The 18,463-nt window shown below is 40.9% G+C and overlaps 1 protein-coding gene across 3 annotated transcripts in view; it reads left to right on the top strand.

Moving 5' to 3' along the window:
- The window catches only part of INTS6 (integrator complex subunit 6), an 81,657-nt gene that overhangs the window by 28,415 nt on the left and 34,779 nt on the right, over positions 1-18,463 (top strand). For all 3 annotated transcript variants that reach the window (XM_045014537.1, XM_045014526.1, XR_006578966.1), the window contains exons 5-11: positions 5,911-6,094; positions 8,759-8,884; positions 9,782-9,936; positions 15,065-15,217; positions 15,407-15,539; positions 16,071-16,165; positions 16,663-16,773. In XM_045014537.1, the coding sequence (XP_044870472.1) occupies positions 5,911-6,094; positions 8,759-8,884; positions 9,782-9,936; positions 15,065-15,217; positions 15,407-15,539; positions 16,071-16,165; positions 16,663-16,773 (957 nt within the window). The remainder of the gene's footprint in view (positions 1-5,910; positions 6,095-8,758; positions 8,885-9,781; positions 9,937-15,064; positions 15,218-15,406; positions 15,540-16,070; positions 16,166-16,662; positions 16,774-18,463) is intronic.

Here is an 18,463-nt window from a genome sequence, read left to right as displayed (position 1 = left end):
CTGTTTTAATGGAGGCAGCTTTCCAACCCCAGTCACCTGGTAGACATGAGTCTTCCCTACAGCCTTCTACATCTGAGGGCTGTGGGTCAAAGGAAGCTGCAGACCCGTGTCACAGATTTTCTAAGAAGAGAGCAGGAAGCCCCCTTCATGAGTCCTAAGATACCGAAGAAGATGGTGATTGCTTGCGGCTATCTTCAGCACTGAGACCATCTCAGACCGGCACCCATGGCTCACGGAAACCAACAGTAACCAGTACTGCTGACAGGCACATGGACCCGAGTCATTGGCACCAAAGGACAGGAGTAAGCACTCCTCTAAAAAGATGATCCTGGTATGCGAGCCTGCATCTGTACCACCAGCGGTGGCTTGATCAGCACAGTAGCAACCGGTGTGAACAAGATCCTCATCCCCCCTGGCACTGCCACTGATGCCGGGACGATCGTTATAGACAGAACTCTGCCATTCAGGAAACCTCTGGATGCTCTGGAATTCCCTCTTCTCGGTACCGAGCCTCTACAAGCACAGGAAATATTCCTGCCGCCATGCCATGTCCCTCTGCTTTCTAGTGAAGGTTCAGACAGCAAGCCTGAGGCAGTAGTGTCGCAGTACTCCTCCCAAGCTCCATACGGTGCTCACTATCAACAGACCTCAAGGATATACCCACAGATGGCCCCACCACCACTGTTCTGGTATGGCCATCCCTCGGCTCCGCCACCAACCCAATGGCCATCTTGGGACCCTTGGCGACGTACTGCCAACATATCTCTTGAGCTCCAAGCCTCACCCGAGAACCCTTGTGGCACACTCCCTTGGCCACACCATCCAGGGGTTCAGAGCCACCTTTCAACATAGACAAACAGGAAGCCAGTAACAAGGAGGAAGTAACTCTGAGGACCATATCCTCCTCTCCAGATGAAGCTGTCATGCCTTCTCCACCATCTTTGGCAGACGATTTTCATCTCTTTCAGCAACAGGCAAAGAGGATGGCAGACACTCTCTCCAGATTCCACTGGAGAAAGTCAAGGATACCCACCATCAACTCCTTGATATCCTCTATTCTTCTGCCTCCTCAAAGAGTGCCATCCTGATTAATGAGGCTATTTTAGACCTGGCAAAGACCATGTGGCAAACCTCATCATCAGCAGCCCCGACCTGCAAGTGAGCGGACAAAAAATATGTCCCTGCTAAGGAATCTGAATTCCTAGTCTCCCACCACCACCCAACTCCATCGCTGTGGATGCTGTCAACTCTCTCGGCCAACACCACCAGTCAAGGGCTTCTCCTTACAACATGAATTGGAAATGCTTTGATCTGTTCAGTAGAAAAGCATACTCCTCAAGCACTCTACAATTTTGTATCACCAACTGCCAGGCCCTCATGGCAAAATATGATTACATAAACTACTCAAAGCTGAATGACTTTATTGAAAAAATGCCAGAAACACAGCATGACTCATTCAGGGCCATTATCCAGGAGGGCCAATTAGTGGCAAAGACATTGCTGTATTCTGCCCTTGACACGGCAGCTAGGTCCATCTCTACAACTGAGAAGATGCAACGAGCATCTTGCCTTCATTTGTCGGGATTCCAAAAGAGGTGCAGTCCATGGTTGAGGGCCTTCTGTTTTGAGGGCACGAAGCTCTTAGCTGAGAACTGCCGCCTCCTTTTATATCCTGAAGGATTCTAAGGCTACCCTCTGGTCACTGGGTATCTATACACTGGAACAAAAGAGACTATTTAGTCCCCAGTCCAAGCATAGACCATGCATGTCTCAATACCAACCTCAGCTCCACTATAAGCTGCAAATAAAGAAAGGGAAATTCCCTAAACAGAAAACATCTGGCCCACAATCTTCAGACCAGCTGTCTACAGCTAAACACCACTTTTGATGGGCAGGTCAAGGCACCATTAGACGACTCCCCCCAACTGACGCAGCCGATCATTGTTCCACACCCATTTGGCCACTGATTGGCAGGGTTCCGCAGTGCCTGGAAATGCATAACATCAGACTAATGAGACTGTCTGAACTGGGTACTCCATTCAGTTTTACCTCCCGACCCCCTCACAACCTTCTTCCTCATTCCTCTTCTGGGACCCTTCTCACAAGAGTTTACTATGACACAAGATAGGTCACTTCCTCCAGCTAGGAGCCATAGAACTAGTACCTCAACATCTATGAGGGAAGGGGTTCTACTCTCGTTATTTCCTAATACCCAAAAGAAAGGAAGGTTGGAAACCCTTACTAGACTTCAGAGCTCTCAACAAGTTTGTCAAGGCTCAAAAATTCAAGATGGTCACCTTATTGATGATCATTCCAGCACTGGAACAGGTAGACTGGTTTTCAACCCTCAGCTGCTAGGACATCTATTTTCACATCTTGATCTGCCAGCTCACAGACAATTTCTCAGATTCACTCTGGGACATGACCACTACCAATACAGACTGTTTCCCTTTGGTCTATCATTAGCCCCGAGAGAATTTTCCAAGGTTCTCTCAGTGGTGGCCACTCATTTATGCACTCAAGGGATAATGATTTATCCATACCTGGATGATTGTCTCCTCAGAGCCCGATCTCTCTAGGAAGCTCACCAAGTCACCAACACTACGATACATTTGTTTATAGAGCTGGGTCTACAGATCAACACCCAAGATGTCAACCATCATTCCAGTGCAATACCTGGAATTCATAGGGGCTGACCTTGACATGTTAGAGGCCAAAGCCCTCTTACCTCAACATAGGTTCCTATCCTTAGTCTTACTCATAGGCACCATTCAAAGCAGCCCACAAATACTGGTCAGGCTTTGCCTCCAACTCTTGGGACATATGGCAGGGACATGGTGATGATACCTCATGCCAGGCTTCACATGCAATGCCTTCAAATATGGCTTGGCTCGGTTTATTGACCGAACAAGGACAGGTTGTCACTACCCATCAGGATCAAAAACTCCTTAAACTGGTGGAAGGACCCAGCCATTGTTTGCAAAGGGATCCTCTTCTTGAAAACATCCCCATCATTGCTCCTTGCCACCAAGACATCACTAATAGGTTGGGGCGTGCACCTAAATGGCCTCATGACACAAGGCAAATGATGGCCCACGGAGATATCCCTCCACATCAATCTCCTCAAGCTGAGAGTGGTCAGAATGCCTGTACCCATTTCCTCCTACTGATCACACACACAGATCCTGACAGACAACGTTGCCTGTACGTACTACATCAATTGGCAGAGGGGAGCCGGATCCCCCTTCCTTTGCGCAGAAGCCATGAGATTATAGATTTGGAAATCTCCCATGATGTTTCACTGTCTGCAGCATATCTCCAGGTACACAAAACTCGGTAGTGGACAGTATCAGTTGCTAATTCCCACACGACCACGAGTGGGAGATGCACCATATATAGGTACTTCATGACCTATTCAGACAATGGGGGATGCTGTCTACAGTTCTGTTTGCCATTCAGCTGAACAAGAAGTGTCCATGCTACTACTCCAGACTGGGGATGGGATAACACTTCTTAGGTGATGCTCTCCTCCTCCTCTGGGACAGGAACCTTTTCTGCACCTTCTCTCCATTTCCCTCACTGTCAAAGGTCCTGCTGAAAATAAAGAGATGGACCTTGTCATTCTGAGTGCTCCTACTTGGCTGAGGCAGATGTGGTACCCTTACCTCTCTCAGCTTGCAACATGTCTGTTGATCTCTTTCTTGGCGATTCTGCACCTCCTCTCACAGAGCAAAGGACATACCCTACATCCCAACCTGGGAATTCTCTGCCTCAAAGCCTGGCTCCTGATTGGTTCCAACACCTAGAAAGCTTCTGTTCAAGAGACATAATGCACTTACCTGCAGAAATGGTCCAGGTTTCAGATTTGGTACATGTCCCAACAAACCTTCCCAACGTCTGCAATTCTTCTACATATCCTAGACTATGCTTTAACCCTAAAATGGTTCGGACTATCTCTAAGCTCTCTCAGGGTCCACCTAGCAGCTATTAAAGCCTTTCACCAACCTGTAGAGTACTCAGTGCTGTCACACCTAACTACAAAAAGGTTCCTCAGGGGCATAATAAACTTTTCCCCTCAACTTTGGCTTCCTGCCACCACATGGGACCTGAATCTTGTACTTTAGGGACTGACTAGGCTCCCCTTCGAAACCATGGACACCTGTTCACTAACACCTATCCTGGTAGTGGCCTTCCTGGTAGTGATTATCTTGACCAGGAGAATAGGAGAGAGAGTATCTCTTATGGTGCATACTTCCTACATGGTATTCTTCTGGATAAAGTTATGCTCAGACTGCATCCAAAATTCATCCCTAAGGTAACCTCCTACTTTCACATCAGTTGATTCACCTTCCAGTCTTCTACTCCAAGACTCACCAAGACAACAGGGAGGATATATTATGTACCTGGATGTCAGGAGAATCCTGGCCTTCTACCTGGATAGGACAAAGGCCTTCAGAAACTCCCCTAGGCTTTATCTCTGCACAGTGGAAAGTTCCAAGGCTCAGCAATATCAGCCCAAAGACTTTCCGAGTGGGTCTCGAAAGGTATCAGACTTTGTTACCAAGTCCGTCATATGATCCCTCCAGATGCCATTCATACACACTCAACAAAGTCAATCTCCTCATCTGTTGCCTTCTTCAAGGATGTCATTATCTCAGACATCTGGAGAGCGGCAATATGAGCACAAGAAAAGACAGCACATGTGCGGGCCCAAAGGACACTGCTACAAAAGTTCTCCCATTATCAGCACAGTGACACAAGCATACCTCCATATGGAGCACCCATAGCGGGGAAACATTTTGAACCATTGTTACTGCACAAGGTGAGTAACTTCTTCTTTGTCCTTTGTTCAGACAGTGAACATAAAATGGGGAAGATGTGTTGTACTGTGTATTCTTGGATGGCATTGTTAGCAGCTTAAAAGTTCTTCATAGTTCTCTTCAGATGTTATGAGTAAACAGCATGCAGTAGGAAGGTATTTTTCCCTATATGGATGCTTGTTAGACATTGATGTCCTTGGGTGAACATGCGATGTCATCTTACATTAATATTAATTTTAATCTTATTTTTCTCTTCTTGCACCATGTTGTGGTGGACCTAAAAGTTAAAATCTGTCTGTAGTATATCTAAAGTGAAGTGTTTCAATCACTTCTTTAAATTGCTCATTGTATGCTACATTAAAGGTGATATTGTCATAAAAATTGCAATTCTTATCAAGTTAAGTCTTTGACTCTTAGTTCTTATGGTGTAATCACCAAATGAACCCCAGAAGTTGTCAAAGGATAAAGATAAGCAGGAACTACTCTTCAGTTAAGCTGCTATGCAAGCTGGAAGGCCTGTAACAGAGACTTAATTTATCATTAGTGCTAGATTTTAATAACGATGGCACTGAAATGTTTCTTTTGCAGGATCATTGTACCCACCAATATTCTGGTCTTCCATTTAGTTGATAGTTCATTTGTGCATTCATTGGTGCATTTTATCTTGAAGATGAATGCAGAGAAACAGACTTTCTGAAATGAGCCTGGATCCTTTCAGTGCTTACCAAAAACAAACTTCAATTTAGTGCACTTTAGGCAAATGAGATCTTAATATTACTGTGGAAAGAACATTGCAGTAATGTAGTTCTGCTTGCAGGAATTCTCAGTAAAACAAGTTTAAAGAACTTAAAAGTAAACGTACATCTTCAGAACTTCATATTGCTGTGAAATGAGTTTATGTACAGTGCTGACTTAATTATGGATCTCCCATATTTATTTATATATAAAATATCTGATCTTTGTTATATTGTAAGCTTCTCTGGGTTACATATCCATTTGGTTGATTTGTACAATAAATTGCAGTCATATAGCTACTTGATTTTGAATGCACTTTTTTGTGAAGAAAAAGTTTAAATATTTTTCTTTTCAGCTGCATTTACCTCTCAATTCTCCTTTACCTGGAAGTGAATTGACTAAGGAACCTTTTCGCTGGGATCAGAGACTATTTGCTTTAGTTCTGCGTTTACCTGGCATCACAACTCCAGAATCAGAGCAGATAGCAGGTGTGCCCGTTGATGACTCAGCAATTACACCTATGTGTGAAGTCACAGGAGGTGAGTGCCATAGCTTCACTTGACAAAGTAGATCTTTCAGAAAAGTGATTTAGCATATAGCTCAGTTGTATTAGACAGTATTTGAAAATTTCGGACTCCTTGGTTTAATCTCTTTAAAACCCTGGGCACAACGGGGCTACATATTTACAGCTCTCTTAGGACACATAAGTAGTAAAATTACAAATAAATTCATCTTAATAGTCTTGAAAGGATGTGCATTTGCTTTCTTCAGCAATTTTGACCAGAAGGGGGAAAATATACTTTGCATTTTAGGCACTCATCCAGAAGTCTTAAGAATCATGAAATCTGCTCGATAGTGAGGTAGTGTTCAGTTTGCTGGCACGGGACATGCCAGCATTTGAAGGCCATGGAATGTGTTTTCTTTTGAGAACTGATAAATATTTCTTAAATTAAAAATATTTTTGGACAAATTTCTGCATTTTCCCTTTTCCTCCACTGCCTCTCGTGTTCTCTTGTAATCTCTCATGATTATCTGTCTCATTTAGATTGTAAACTTCTCTGGTACAGTCCAGAAGTTGTCTTCTCTATAGAGTGCCATGAACACACACCAAGTATTTAAAAAAAATAAAATCCATTTGATAGTAATTGGGGTGGGTGAAGAGGGAGAAAAGGAAAGAATTTAAAGATGTAAAAGAAACTTAAATCAGATGTGATGCCCAACTTCTCAGAATGTAAAGCAGATGCCTTAACCACTGGATTAAACAGGCTTTTTGATTCATTTAAAAGGTGTTGAAGTGTGCCACAAGGGGGAGCTCACATTCCAAGAATGCAATAGAGACCTTAAGTTAACAAGGAAATTCTTAAAATGTAAAAGGCAATAAAGTTAAAACAAAATGTTTTTAGTTGTTACCGAGATGCGTGCAGAACTTCATTAATGAAATCATTTAATGACTGTCTTGCTGCTTCAATTAAGTGACATATGTTTTCTTTGTAACTTGTTTATATATTTCTCCATAACTACATCAGCAAAAATCATAAGTCAGCCCTTCTAGTTTCTTGATGAGTAAGAATTAAAAGGGCTAAATGTCAACAGCTTGACTAAGGGATGACTAAGAGGGGACATAAGTCTAAAAATACTTGATAGGCATAATCTCCAAAGTAGAAGAGAAAATACATAGTGAAACACAGAGGTATAACTAAGAATAATAAAATGAAATTATGGTAGGAAAAACATTACAGATGTATTGGGCTGTGCAGTGTCTACCAGGGGAAGTTATGGACACACCAGTGTTTTTTACGTGCATGTGTGGAATGAATTTTGTTATGTGCACCAATATGGAGGTGATATGTGGTGGGGGTGGGGCCGAGGGGTTCAGAGTGTAGGAGAGGGATCAGGGCTGGGGCAGAGGGTTGTGGGGTGGGGGAATGGAGGCTCTGGTTGGGGGTGTGGTCTCTGAGATTGGGCAGGGGATGAGGGGGCTCAGGGCTGGGGCAAAGGGTTGGGTGCAAGGAGTGAGGGCTCCGTGTAGGGCTGAAGGCTCTGTGGTGGGACCAGGGATGCAGGGTTTGGGCTGCAGGCTGCCCTGGGGCTACAGTCGAGAGAAAGGACTCCGCCAGCCCTCTCTCACCGCAGCAGCTTGGGGCTGGGTGAGAGGGGCCTCTCCCTGGCTGCGGCAGTTCTGGCTTGGCCAGGCCTGGCCTGGGCCAGGCCAGGGGAGGGGCTCCTCTCCCTGGCAGCTCTGGCAGACCTGGGGAGGAGCACGTCTCTTGGCAGCTCCAGCGGGGCTGGGGGAGGGGCGCCTCTCCCCACCTGCACGGCCCTTGATAGTCTGATGCATGGCTGTGCAGCTTACAGGGAACTTAGGATGCCCCCTTGGGAAAACAGACCTATAATATAGTGTAGGAGACAATCTTGCATTGATGTGGACTGCATGACCTTATAAGTCTCTCCATTGCTATCTTGAGCATTTTAACAGAACATAAAATCATACTAGTTGTGCTATACCTTTTAAAAGGATTCAGTGCAATATTTAATGGTATTAGGGCAATACCTCAGGTTCCTCATCAGGATGTAATAGAAGTACTTTTTTTTTTTTTGGCTTTGAGACATTGATGCAAAGAGCACAGCAGGGCATTATTTGTCATTTGGATAGTTTCTTTACATTGACAATCAGAATCCTTACTTATATTGACAAACATAATCTATGAAGACATCTTCTATTCTATACACACAAAACTTGTTACTTTAAGTAATTGTATAGTTTTGCTGATACTTTTTTGATTTTTCTAATTACTGTGTGGTTGGTTATACAGTAGTTACCAATAAGATATTTGCTAACAATAATCCACTAACATAGTATCTGAGGTGCTACACTATTTCCTTATACAGGGTACTTCAGAATGATACATAACTGCAGCGCTTCAAATACCATAATGTGATATATGTTGATATATGGTGTTATCTGAATGGCCACTGCTTTATAAACAAAAATACTTGCTTGCATGGCCAATTCAATTTTGAGAATGTAATAAACATGCAGTTCTAGAATACTTGTTACATTGGGAAAGGATGGTAGATGTCTTAAATTAAATGCATTATAGCTAGACTTCTATTAAATAGATTAGTCTGAAAAAATTTCAAAGGTGAAGGGAGAAATATAAGGTAGTAGACTTGTTCTTGAGACTTTTTTTCTTTCATCCTAGGTCGCTCGTATTGTGTGTGTTCTCCAAGAATGCTGAATCAGTGTCTTGAGTCATTGGTTCAAAAAGTGCAAAGTGGAGTAGTAATAAACTTTGAAAAATCTGGACCAGATCCTTCACCAATTGAAGGTATTTGAAAAATTCTACATACTTTTGTGACCAATTAGATTTGCACTTGGTATTCAAATTTAACAATTGCCAGAAGTGTACATAGTTTAATTTGGAAGAAGCACTACAGTGTGGGACACCATTGTTCCTTTCCAATGTAGTAATATGGCCAAATTCTTGAGTGGATTAAATTTCTATAGATTTACTCCTTTTTATAAATAAAAAATAAATAAAAATTAATGGAGATATCCTATCTCCTAGAACTGGAAGGGACTCAACTGGTCATTGAGTCCAGCCCCCTTCCTTCACTAGCAGGACCAAGTGCTGATTTTGCCCCAGATCCCTAAGTGGCCCCCTCAAGGATTGAACTCACAACCCTGGGTTTAGCAGGGCAATGCTCAAACCACTGAGCTATCCCTTTCCCCTCCCCCACTTCTTCTAAATATAAATAACTTGCCTACTTCTTCTAGAACATGTTCATGGAAAATACTAGCTTTTTTCTAACCTTGAAATGTTGTATATTAAAAGTTCATTGGTGTCATTCATATTAGATCAATGTGTGTTAAATCTTCATGCACCAGGAAAATATTTGATTCATCTAGTATTTGTGATAAGGAAAGGAAACTTCAGTTGAGTTCACAGTATATCAGATAATAGAACAACTGTTTTTTTTCAGACTCTCATTCATTAAGCATTCAACAGTGTTACTCAACTCTAAATTAGTTAGCATTTCTGCTGGAAATGCTAAAAATTACTTGGACACTGGTATGTACTATTGTTGTGGTTTCTAATATACTTTTAAGGATATCCCTATTAAGGTGTATAAAAATCCTTGCACACTCCATATAAAGTGTTTAAATAATTTGAAATACTATATAATTAAATATAGAGTTATGGAGGTAATTTTGTTTTTTATAGATGGACAAATGGATATAGCTAGGTCTTTTGGACCCCATCCTTGGCACAACTGTCACAAACTTATCTATGTCAGACCAAACCCTAAAACTGGAGTTCCCATAGGCCACTGGCCTGTTCCAGAATCCTTTTGGCCAGATCAAAATTCTCCAACATTGGTAAGTAGTTGAAGTGAGGGACAAGTCATTTAACTGCTTCCTGTTCATGGGTTTTAAATCCTGGGCTACCTGGTTCAAATATGAGCACTGCAAAGGAAATTTAGGCTAAAGTCTGAAAGGAAATGCAGCAGACACAGATGTTTCAACTGCTGTGAATAAGATACTGAATGGCAATTAACATACTATGTTCATTGTGGAATAATTGCATAAGAGACATCTGCTTCTTTAAGAAACAAACTGCCTATAAGACTTTTATTGCTAACATCTGAGCACAATGCTATGAACATAAAAACATCTTACTTAAATATGTCTCTTTGGAGTTCAATCTGAGAATTTTCCCTTAGGACACAATTTAGAATGCAAACAAAGGTCCTAGAACTGATGCATGTTCATCTCTTTATTTTGTAAACTATCATATTTAACCATCCAAAAGACACTATTGCTTGTGAGGGGATGGGGGAGGATCTTTATGTAAATATCTCCTAAATTGGGAAAAGGTGAAGCTCATGGTGACAGTGTTCTTTCAGTGCAGAAGTGGCAGAGTTGGCCCGTATCTCCTGTTCAGTGTAGCAGTGCTTCTAATCTACCACAAATAGTAGAAACTTTACCTCAAATTGAAAAAAATTTCTCACTGGCAATACATTAGTTTTCTTTGTGCTCTATTTAATTACGAATAAAAGGATGTACCTGTGCCAATTTGTATTTGTAATGTAGTATAATATAACATTCAATGTTGATTGGAAATATTACAGTTGAACTGACGTACTTTTAGGCTATTTCCTTCTTTATAAGAGGATCTTCACTGTTAGTCTTTGTGCCCTACATCTGATTTATTAAAGTTTACAAACTTAAAGGTGTTCTATGCATTTGGCTTGCAGAGAACATGAAGTGCTTCAACTCAGTATAGAAAATTGAAGATTAGTGTAGTGTGTGGGAGTATTTTATTTTTAAATTTAGTTCTTACTTAGTTTGTGTATATTCATTGTCTCATTGTGCCCAGTCCAGTAAGGCGTACACAGCCTTCTGAGCTGTATGGCAGGCCAGCCTATTCTGAAGAAAAATTAATCTCCTGCAGCTGTTAAAAATAAAATAAATAAAAATACACTCACCCACCCCAAACATTGTGCACTTGGGTATTATGGAGCTGTTTAGTGGGAGAAGAGCTCCTGCAAATGAACTCCCTGTCTCCGGTGCTCCACAACGGGCATACCCCATATCTGTCTGCCTTTCTTCATTCACTTGAGTCTGGGTTTAACACAGTTTTGTGAATTACTGCTCTAGGCCCATGGTTCCCACACTTTCTAGTAGTGAAGCTCCCTTACAGATATTTTAAAACTTGGTGACTCCCTTCAACCAAATTACCCCCCCCCTTAAATAAAAACTTACTTACTTGGGACAATAGAGTTCAGATTTTGCGACTTTATTGAACTACGCACAGTTTAATTATATAATCTGATCTAATCTGGGTTTTTAAAACTAATTAGAAAATATGGATTGCTTGACATGTTTGGACACAGACTAGTATTTTAGTGTGTGGCCTGGTCAGAACCTCCAGTGTCTGGGGCTTTTCTTTGATTCCTCCAATCTGTAAATTTTTCAAAGTTACCCTTGGTGCCTTTTGTATATAGTTCCTGATAGTAAGTTTTAAATAGTTTTATAGTTTTTAGCTGTTTTGTAGTTAGATTTCCCAACTTGGGGACCTTTTCTATTCCCATACTCCCTTGTGAGTATTGGGGAGAACTTGGGACTTCAAACTCTGTGTCCTGCCCCCATTCTGTCTTCATCAGCAACAATGACCAGCTCTGTCTGTAGTGTCTTGGGGAGGCACACATCGCAGTTAGGTATATTACCTGCCACTCTTTCCCTAGCCATAGGGGATGACCTGAGGGAATTCTGGCTTAGAAAAGACCTCATGGAGAAGGCCACAAAGCTGGCGTTGGACACAGGCTGAGGCAACCCCCAAACATCAGCCTGAATTGACACAGAGTGCACTTCCTGCCAGAAGGTCTGACTGTTTCAAGGCAATCCGTACCCACAGATTCTGCCCTTTGGCATCTTGTCAGGAGACAGAACACTTGGACAAGCATAAGAGCACCCTCTAATTCTGCTTTGAAGACGTCCAATGCAACTTTGCCTAAATCAAGCAAATCTGCTTGTTCAAACCCTAAAGACTTCGTACATCCTGAGTCCCAGGGACATGACTCGAAAGCTCATGTCTCAATGTCAGATAACATGACAACCATATTTTAACTGGGTGTAGAAGCAGTCATCCTGTGGAATTGGTGTATCAAGAATTGAATCACCATGGCAGCTTATCTTCCATGAATTCAAAATGTGTTGGGAGACACTCTCAGCAGCATCTTTGCTCAATGAGGGACCCCCAATCGGGATCTATTTCCTTCTCAAACAAATGAAAGATGTAGAACATACTGCTCCACAGGAGTGCTAGGAGGACTACACTCTCAGGGCAATGCTTTCCTTCTTCCCTTATCAGACTGTCTCAGCTATGCCTTTCCTCCTTAAGCACTCCTTCCTCGGGTCCTGCAGAAAATTCTTTAGGACAATGGCAGGTGACATCTTTATAGTCCCTGATTGATCCAGACAGTTTTGGTTTCCAAAACTCCTACAACTGTCATCGGATTCTCTGATCACCATCCAGTCCTTTCTTGGTCTCCTGATGCAGGAGAAGGGCAAGATCAAACATACCAACCCTGAAGTGCTTTTCTAATCTCTTAGCTTTTGGATGGGAATCAACATTAGAACATTACTGCTCTCAAGCTGTACAAACCATCCTTAATAATAGCAGAAAGGTTTCCACTAAGAAATGCTATTCAGCCAAGTGGAAACATTTTTCCATCTGGCTACATCAAAACATTTATCTCCAGAGTCAGTGGATATATCCCTCATTTTGGACTAGCTTTTCTCTCTCTCAAAACAGCTGGGCTTTCCCAAAGCTCTGTACAAGTTCATCTGGCAGCAATTAGTGCGTGCTATCTACTATCAGATGGTTGTTCAATTTTCGCTCACCTGTTGACTACCACATTCATAAAGGGACTTACAACTTTTCTGCCAATAAAGGAAACGTGTTCCTCATTGGGACTTGCGTCTTGTACTTTGGGCACTCCCAAAGCTTCCCTTTGAACCATTATCTACATGTTACATGTGTCACTTATTAGTGAATGTTGGTTTCCTTATGGCCACCACCTCCACTGAAAGGGTAGGTGAGCTAGGAACCCTAATGGTGGGGTCCACCATATGCTGTATTCCATAAGGACAGTCTCTTTAGAACTATGTCTGAAATTCACTTCCAGAGTAGTTTCGGCGTTTCACATTTAGGGAGGAGGGATAGCTCAGTGGTTTGAGCATTGGCCTACTAAACCCAGGGTTGTAAGTTCAGTCCTTGAGGGGGCCATTTAGGGGTCTGGGGATTGCCCCTGCTTTGAGCAGGGGGTTGGACTAGATGACCTCCTGAGGTCCTTTCCAACCCTGACATTCTATGATTCTATGAACCAATCAATTCTTTGTTTTTTCCAAAACCGCATGCGTCTGAAGAAGGGAGACCTCACTCCCTTGATGTGTATGACATGCTCTCGCCTTCTACCTGAAAAGGACAAAACAAAGTAGAAAATCACCTAGATAGTTTCTCGGTATAGCAGAACAAGTCTGAGGTCAAGCTACATTGTCGCAGAGGATCTCTGAGCATCTCGGGCTATATCCTGCTTTACCAGTAGTTGCGTCTTCCTTCCCCTCCTAGGGTGAGGGCTTGTTCTACAAGAGCATAAGCAACTTTAGTGGTATTGCTTAAGGAAGTACCCTTATTTATCTGTGTGAGAATTCTGTGCCAAAAAATTTAAAATTATGCGCATGATATTTTAAAATTCTACATACTTTATTTGTCAAAACAACAATATAATCATAAGAACATAACTTAGACTACGATTTGATCATGGAGGTTGTGGACCGCAGACCTCCATGACTTCAGCCCACAGCGGCTGGGAGCTTCAGGGTACTCTCACCTCCTGTGGTGGCTAGGAGCTGCGGGGTCCCCCTGCTGCTTGGAGTGGCAAGGTCCCCCTGCAGCTCCCCAATTCTCACAGGCAGTGGCAGCTCCCCAGCGGGGCAGGGGGAATCCCTCTGGCAGCTCTAGCAGGCGGGAAAGGGGTAAGTGGGGAGTAAGTGGGGCGGGGCCTTGGGGAAGGGGTGAGGTAGATCCTGGGTTGATCGTAAATTCAAAACGTGGTCTTGCGCGTAAAAAGGTTGAAGACCACTGCTGTAGGACATGTTTTCTAATCCTTTTATCATTCTTGTGGCTATGCTCTGAACCTTCTCCAATTTATCAACATCCTTCTTGTATTGTGGGCACTGGAACTGGACATAGTATTCCAGCAGTGGTTGCACGAGTGCCAAATAACCTCTACTCCTCCTCAAGGTTCCCCTGTTCATGCATCCCAGGATTTCATGAGCTCATTTGGCCACTGCATCACACTGGGAGCTCATGTTCAGCTGCTTATCCCCCATACTCCATCCTTGTCCCCAAATCTTTTTCATAGTCACTACTTCCCAGGATAGATTCCCCCGTCCTGTAAGCATGGGCTAGTCTTTGTTCCCAAATGTCTACATTTACATTTAGCTGTATTAAAATTTATAGTTTGCTTGTATCCAGTTTATCAAGTGACCTAGATTGCTTTGAATCAGTGACCTGACCTCTTCATTGTTTACCACTACCCCAATTTTTGTGTTATCTGCAAACTTTATCAGTAGTGATTTCATTTTCTTCCCAGTCATAAATGAAGGCATTAGAGTAGAATAATTATTCCATTTGCAAATCATTGACCTTGCCTGACCTGTTGACTTAGCAGTTAAAGTACTTAGCTTTTACTTTCTAAATATACTTACACTCTATATTAAGATAGTATCTGTTAATGTGTCTCTGAAATAAAGAAATAGGAACACTAACTTAATATTTCATCTTATTGAACCTTGAACAGCTGTTGGGTTTAGGTAGGTAGTAAATACTAAGGGGCAATTTTCCAAAACACTTTCATATTGTTTCAGAATAAGATTTAGTATGACTAGATCTTGTTTGTTGGTGCAGACCCACACTTAACAGCTGAATGTTTCTGTTTAGCCACCTCGCACATCTCACCCTGTAGTGAAGTTCTCCTGCACTGACTGTGAACCAATGGTCATTGACAAACTACCTTTTGATAAATATGAGTTAGAACCTTCACCGCTGACCCAGTTTATTCTGGAAAGGAAATCTCCTCAGACCTGCTGGCAGGCAAGTTGAATATGTATTAACTAAAGGACATTTATCTGAGAAATAGTATTCTGTAAATAACTTGGAATGAAATTCTAATTACATGTGTTGATTTACTATAAACTTACTGACATCACACCTTTAACTTATAACTCATACTTTAAAACTATTTATGTACAACATGAATTACATGAACTCTTCTTATTGCAGGTGTATGTGAGCAATAGTGCAAAATATAGTGAACTTGGCCATCCTTTTGGTTACTTGAAAGCCAGTACAGCACTGAATTGTGTGAACCTGTTTGTGATGCCTTACAATTATCCAGTCCTCCTTCCACTCTTAGGTAAATACAGCTTTCTCAAATCCTTCTGATGTGGTAGGCAGATGGAAAATTGCTTCAGCCTAGTTATATTTTTTGTTGTTAATGCTGCTGTTAATAACCATAAGCCTATGCAAATCCAAAACATTAAGAATGTAATATTCCTACTGAAAAGAGAACATTTCTAATTTTTCTGGTATCTACTATATTCATGATTCACTTAGCAAAAAATTACTATCATTCCTGATTCTGAGTATAATCCTGTTGATTTCTAAAAATGAGTGTTTATTGTTCAGATAAACTCCCCTTCTAATATGCTATGGCTGCCACTTTTTCCCCCCTGCTGCTTCTGCAAAGCCCTTTTCCCACTCCCAAGATTCTGCTTCCTTACGCACCGCATGGATTGCATCCAATAGTAATTAGCTCTGATTAAGGCTTAGTGTAGTAGGACGAACCTTTAGAAGAAATGTTCTTAGACAATGTGTGGTGAGTGATGCCTTACATTTAGAAACGCACCTCTCATTTAACTTTATCTCTGTTTGTATAACTTCTTAGATGACTTATTCAAAGTACACAAGGCAAAGCCAACTTTAAAATGGCGGCAGTCATTTGAAAGCTATTTGAAGACAATGCCTCCTTACTATCTAGGGGTAAGATTTATTGTATGTGTGTTTTAAAATTTCTGCTGTATCCTATAGTTTATGGTAAACTTGTATCTTCAGTTATTAGCTTGTGTTAACTGCCTTCTTTTGGATTATATTTTATAAAGCAATTAGGATGTTCTGAACATAATAAAAGGTTAAAGTGTACAAATCTAGGATTTCACATTTATGGCATCATGTATGCCCCGGAAGAATTACTTTCCTAAAATTTACATTAATGTCTTGACTTTTCCCTTTGACTGTAATGTTATAAAAACTGGGTCAAGTATAACTACTGCTTGAACTATACCTCCATTAATATTTAATAATTCCGCATTAATGTTGCAGTACTTAAAGGAAAAGGATGTTATGTTGCCTTAAAGGGTTACAAATTCACTTTGAAATGAACGCATTAAGCAATAATGTGCTTTAAATTCTTGTTACAAACTTAAGGATACAAATATACAAGGATATACATATGTAAGTGTATATATTACTTGTTTCAGCCTTTGAAGAAAGCTGTGAGAATGATGGGAGCGCCTAACCTTATAGCAGATGGTGTGGAATATGGACTTAGTTACAGTGTCATTGCATACCTCAAAAAGTTGAGTCAACAGGTAATGTTGATGCAAAAGAGCAGTACAAAAAAGAAAACTAAAATTGAAAAACACTTAGTATCAGACTAACTTGAAAATATCAGTGAACCATATTGGTTCTCATAGTACAGGGGCAAGAAACCTCAAGTTACCTGAATTCCTACATGTGATTACCGTTGGTACATCTTCCGTTCTCTAAATTAGTTGAAAACTTTTTTGTTATAGGCTAAACTGTACATACATACTGAAATGTGGCTGATTGGATAACTCAAGGTATATAGTATGCAAGCAGCATTTTCATATGTGCCAATTTGAATATATTTGTGGTTAAAAAGACAGTCCTTTCTGCTCTGCTAAAAATCACCTTGCATGCGATTAGGGATTTGTGCCTATATGTAATTGGGCCAGAATGTAGCCGCCTTTCCTATTTGGCCCAGAGTTTTTGAAGTGCTTCAGGATCCATGAAAGATGAAAGGCATTAGCTAAATATAAAACATAGTAAACAGTGCCTTTCATCCATATTGAAGTGCTTGCTTACAAATGAGGAAACTGGCAGAGAATGGACAAGGTTACACCCCAAGCCACTGGCAATGGTGAGGAGTAGAACCCATATCTCCTGCTCTGGCAGGTAAAAACCATTGATTTAACATTATCACTTTCTATTTTGTTGTCTCTCCCCAACTTTTTTTGGATAATCGCAAAATTGAGTAGCTTTGACACAAAAGGATATAGAGATGCAAATATTAATGACTTTGTATGTTAACATTTCATGAACAGAGTTTAAAAGCCCTCAATATAAATCTTATTTTTTAAACTCCTAGTTATAACCTGTGGAAATCTGTGATGAATCTTACCAAATTGTGTGGTCATTTTGCTAAAAAATCTGCATAATGTATAAATCTGTATATTTATACATTTTTGGCTCAAAATACATTGTTGTACAGTATGTTATACCTACATTAGAGTATACTAGTAATCCTCCTTAAAATGTTTGGTTCCTTTTGAAAGATTCTACCAGTTTGAGAGTTCTTTTCTTAAAATGGGAAATAACATTTGAACTTTCAGTATGGAAGGAACTTCTCAACTGCAACCTCTGAATAAACATTGTATGGCAGTCAGAAGTTCTCAAATGATTTTTGGCTCATTGTTCAACTGTATTCTACCAAACTACTAGTGATGCATTGTAGAATACATTTGATTTTGGGACATACTTGGCAGGTGAAAAATTACTGGCTATGGTGGATTGTCTGCCAAATGGAGGAAGAATCAAAAGATTGCTGTGTGTTCCCTTATTTTGTTGGAGCTGAAGTCTCTCTTCCTTTAATCTCGGGTTCTTTTCCTATCTTCTACTGACTTTTTAAAAAAAAAGAAATTGATACCATCCTATGAGTCCATAATAAATACAGTTAAATGAGATAAGTTACTTTGTGAGAATTCTCATAAGACTTCAGCTGTTTTCACAGAGAAAAGTGAAATCCATGAGCACATACAGAAATTCTGGCGCAGTTTTCCAATAATCGTAATCATGGCATTTTTATGAAAATAAAAGCATTGCATGCATATTGGTGCTTAGATATTATGATAATGGGCACCCTAGAAATACCTGTAAGATCTAGACACAAAAACTGTTTACCATATTCTAATGATTTAGAATTGTAGTAGTGCATTCAGCAAACCACCTTAAACACTCATCCACATTATATTTTTTTAT

Source organism: Mauremys mutica, chromosome 1 (assembly GCF_020497125.1).
Source record: "Mauremys mutica isolate MM-2020 ecotype Southern chromosome 1, ASM2049712v1, whole genome shotgun sequence".
Taxonomy (NCBI): Eukaryota; Metazoa; Chordata; order Testudines; family Geoemydidae; genus Mauremys; species Mauremys mutica.
Note: the sequence above shows the minus strand (reverse complement) of the source record. Positions and strands in the feature narration are given on the sequence as shown.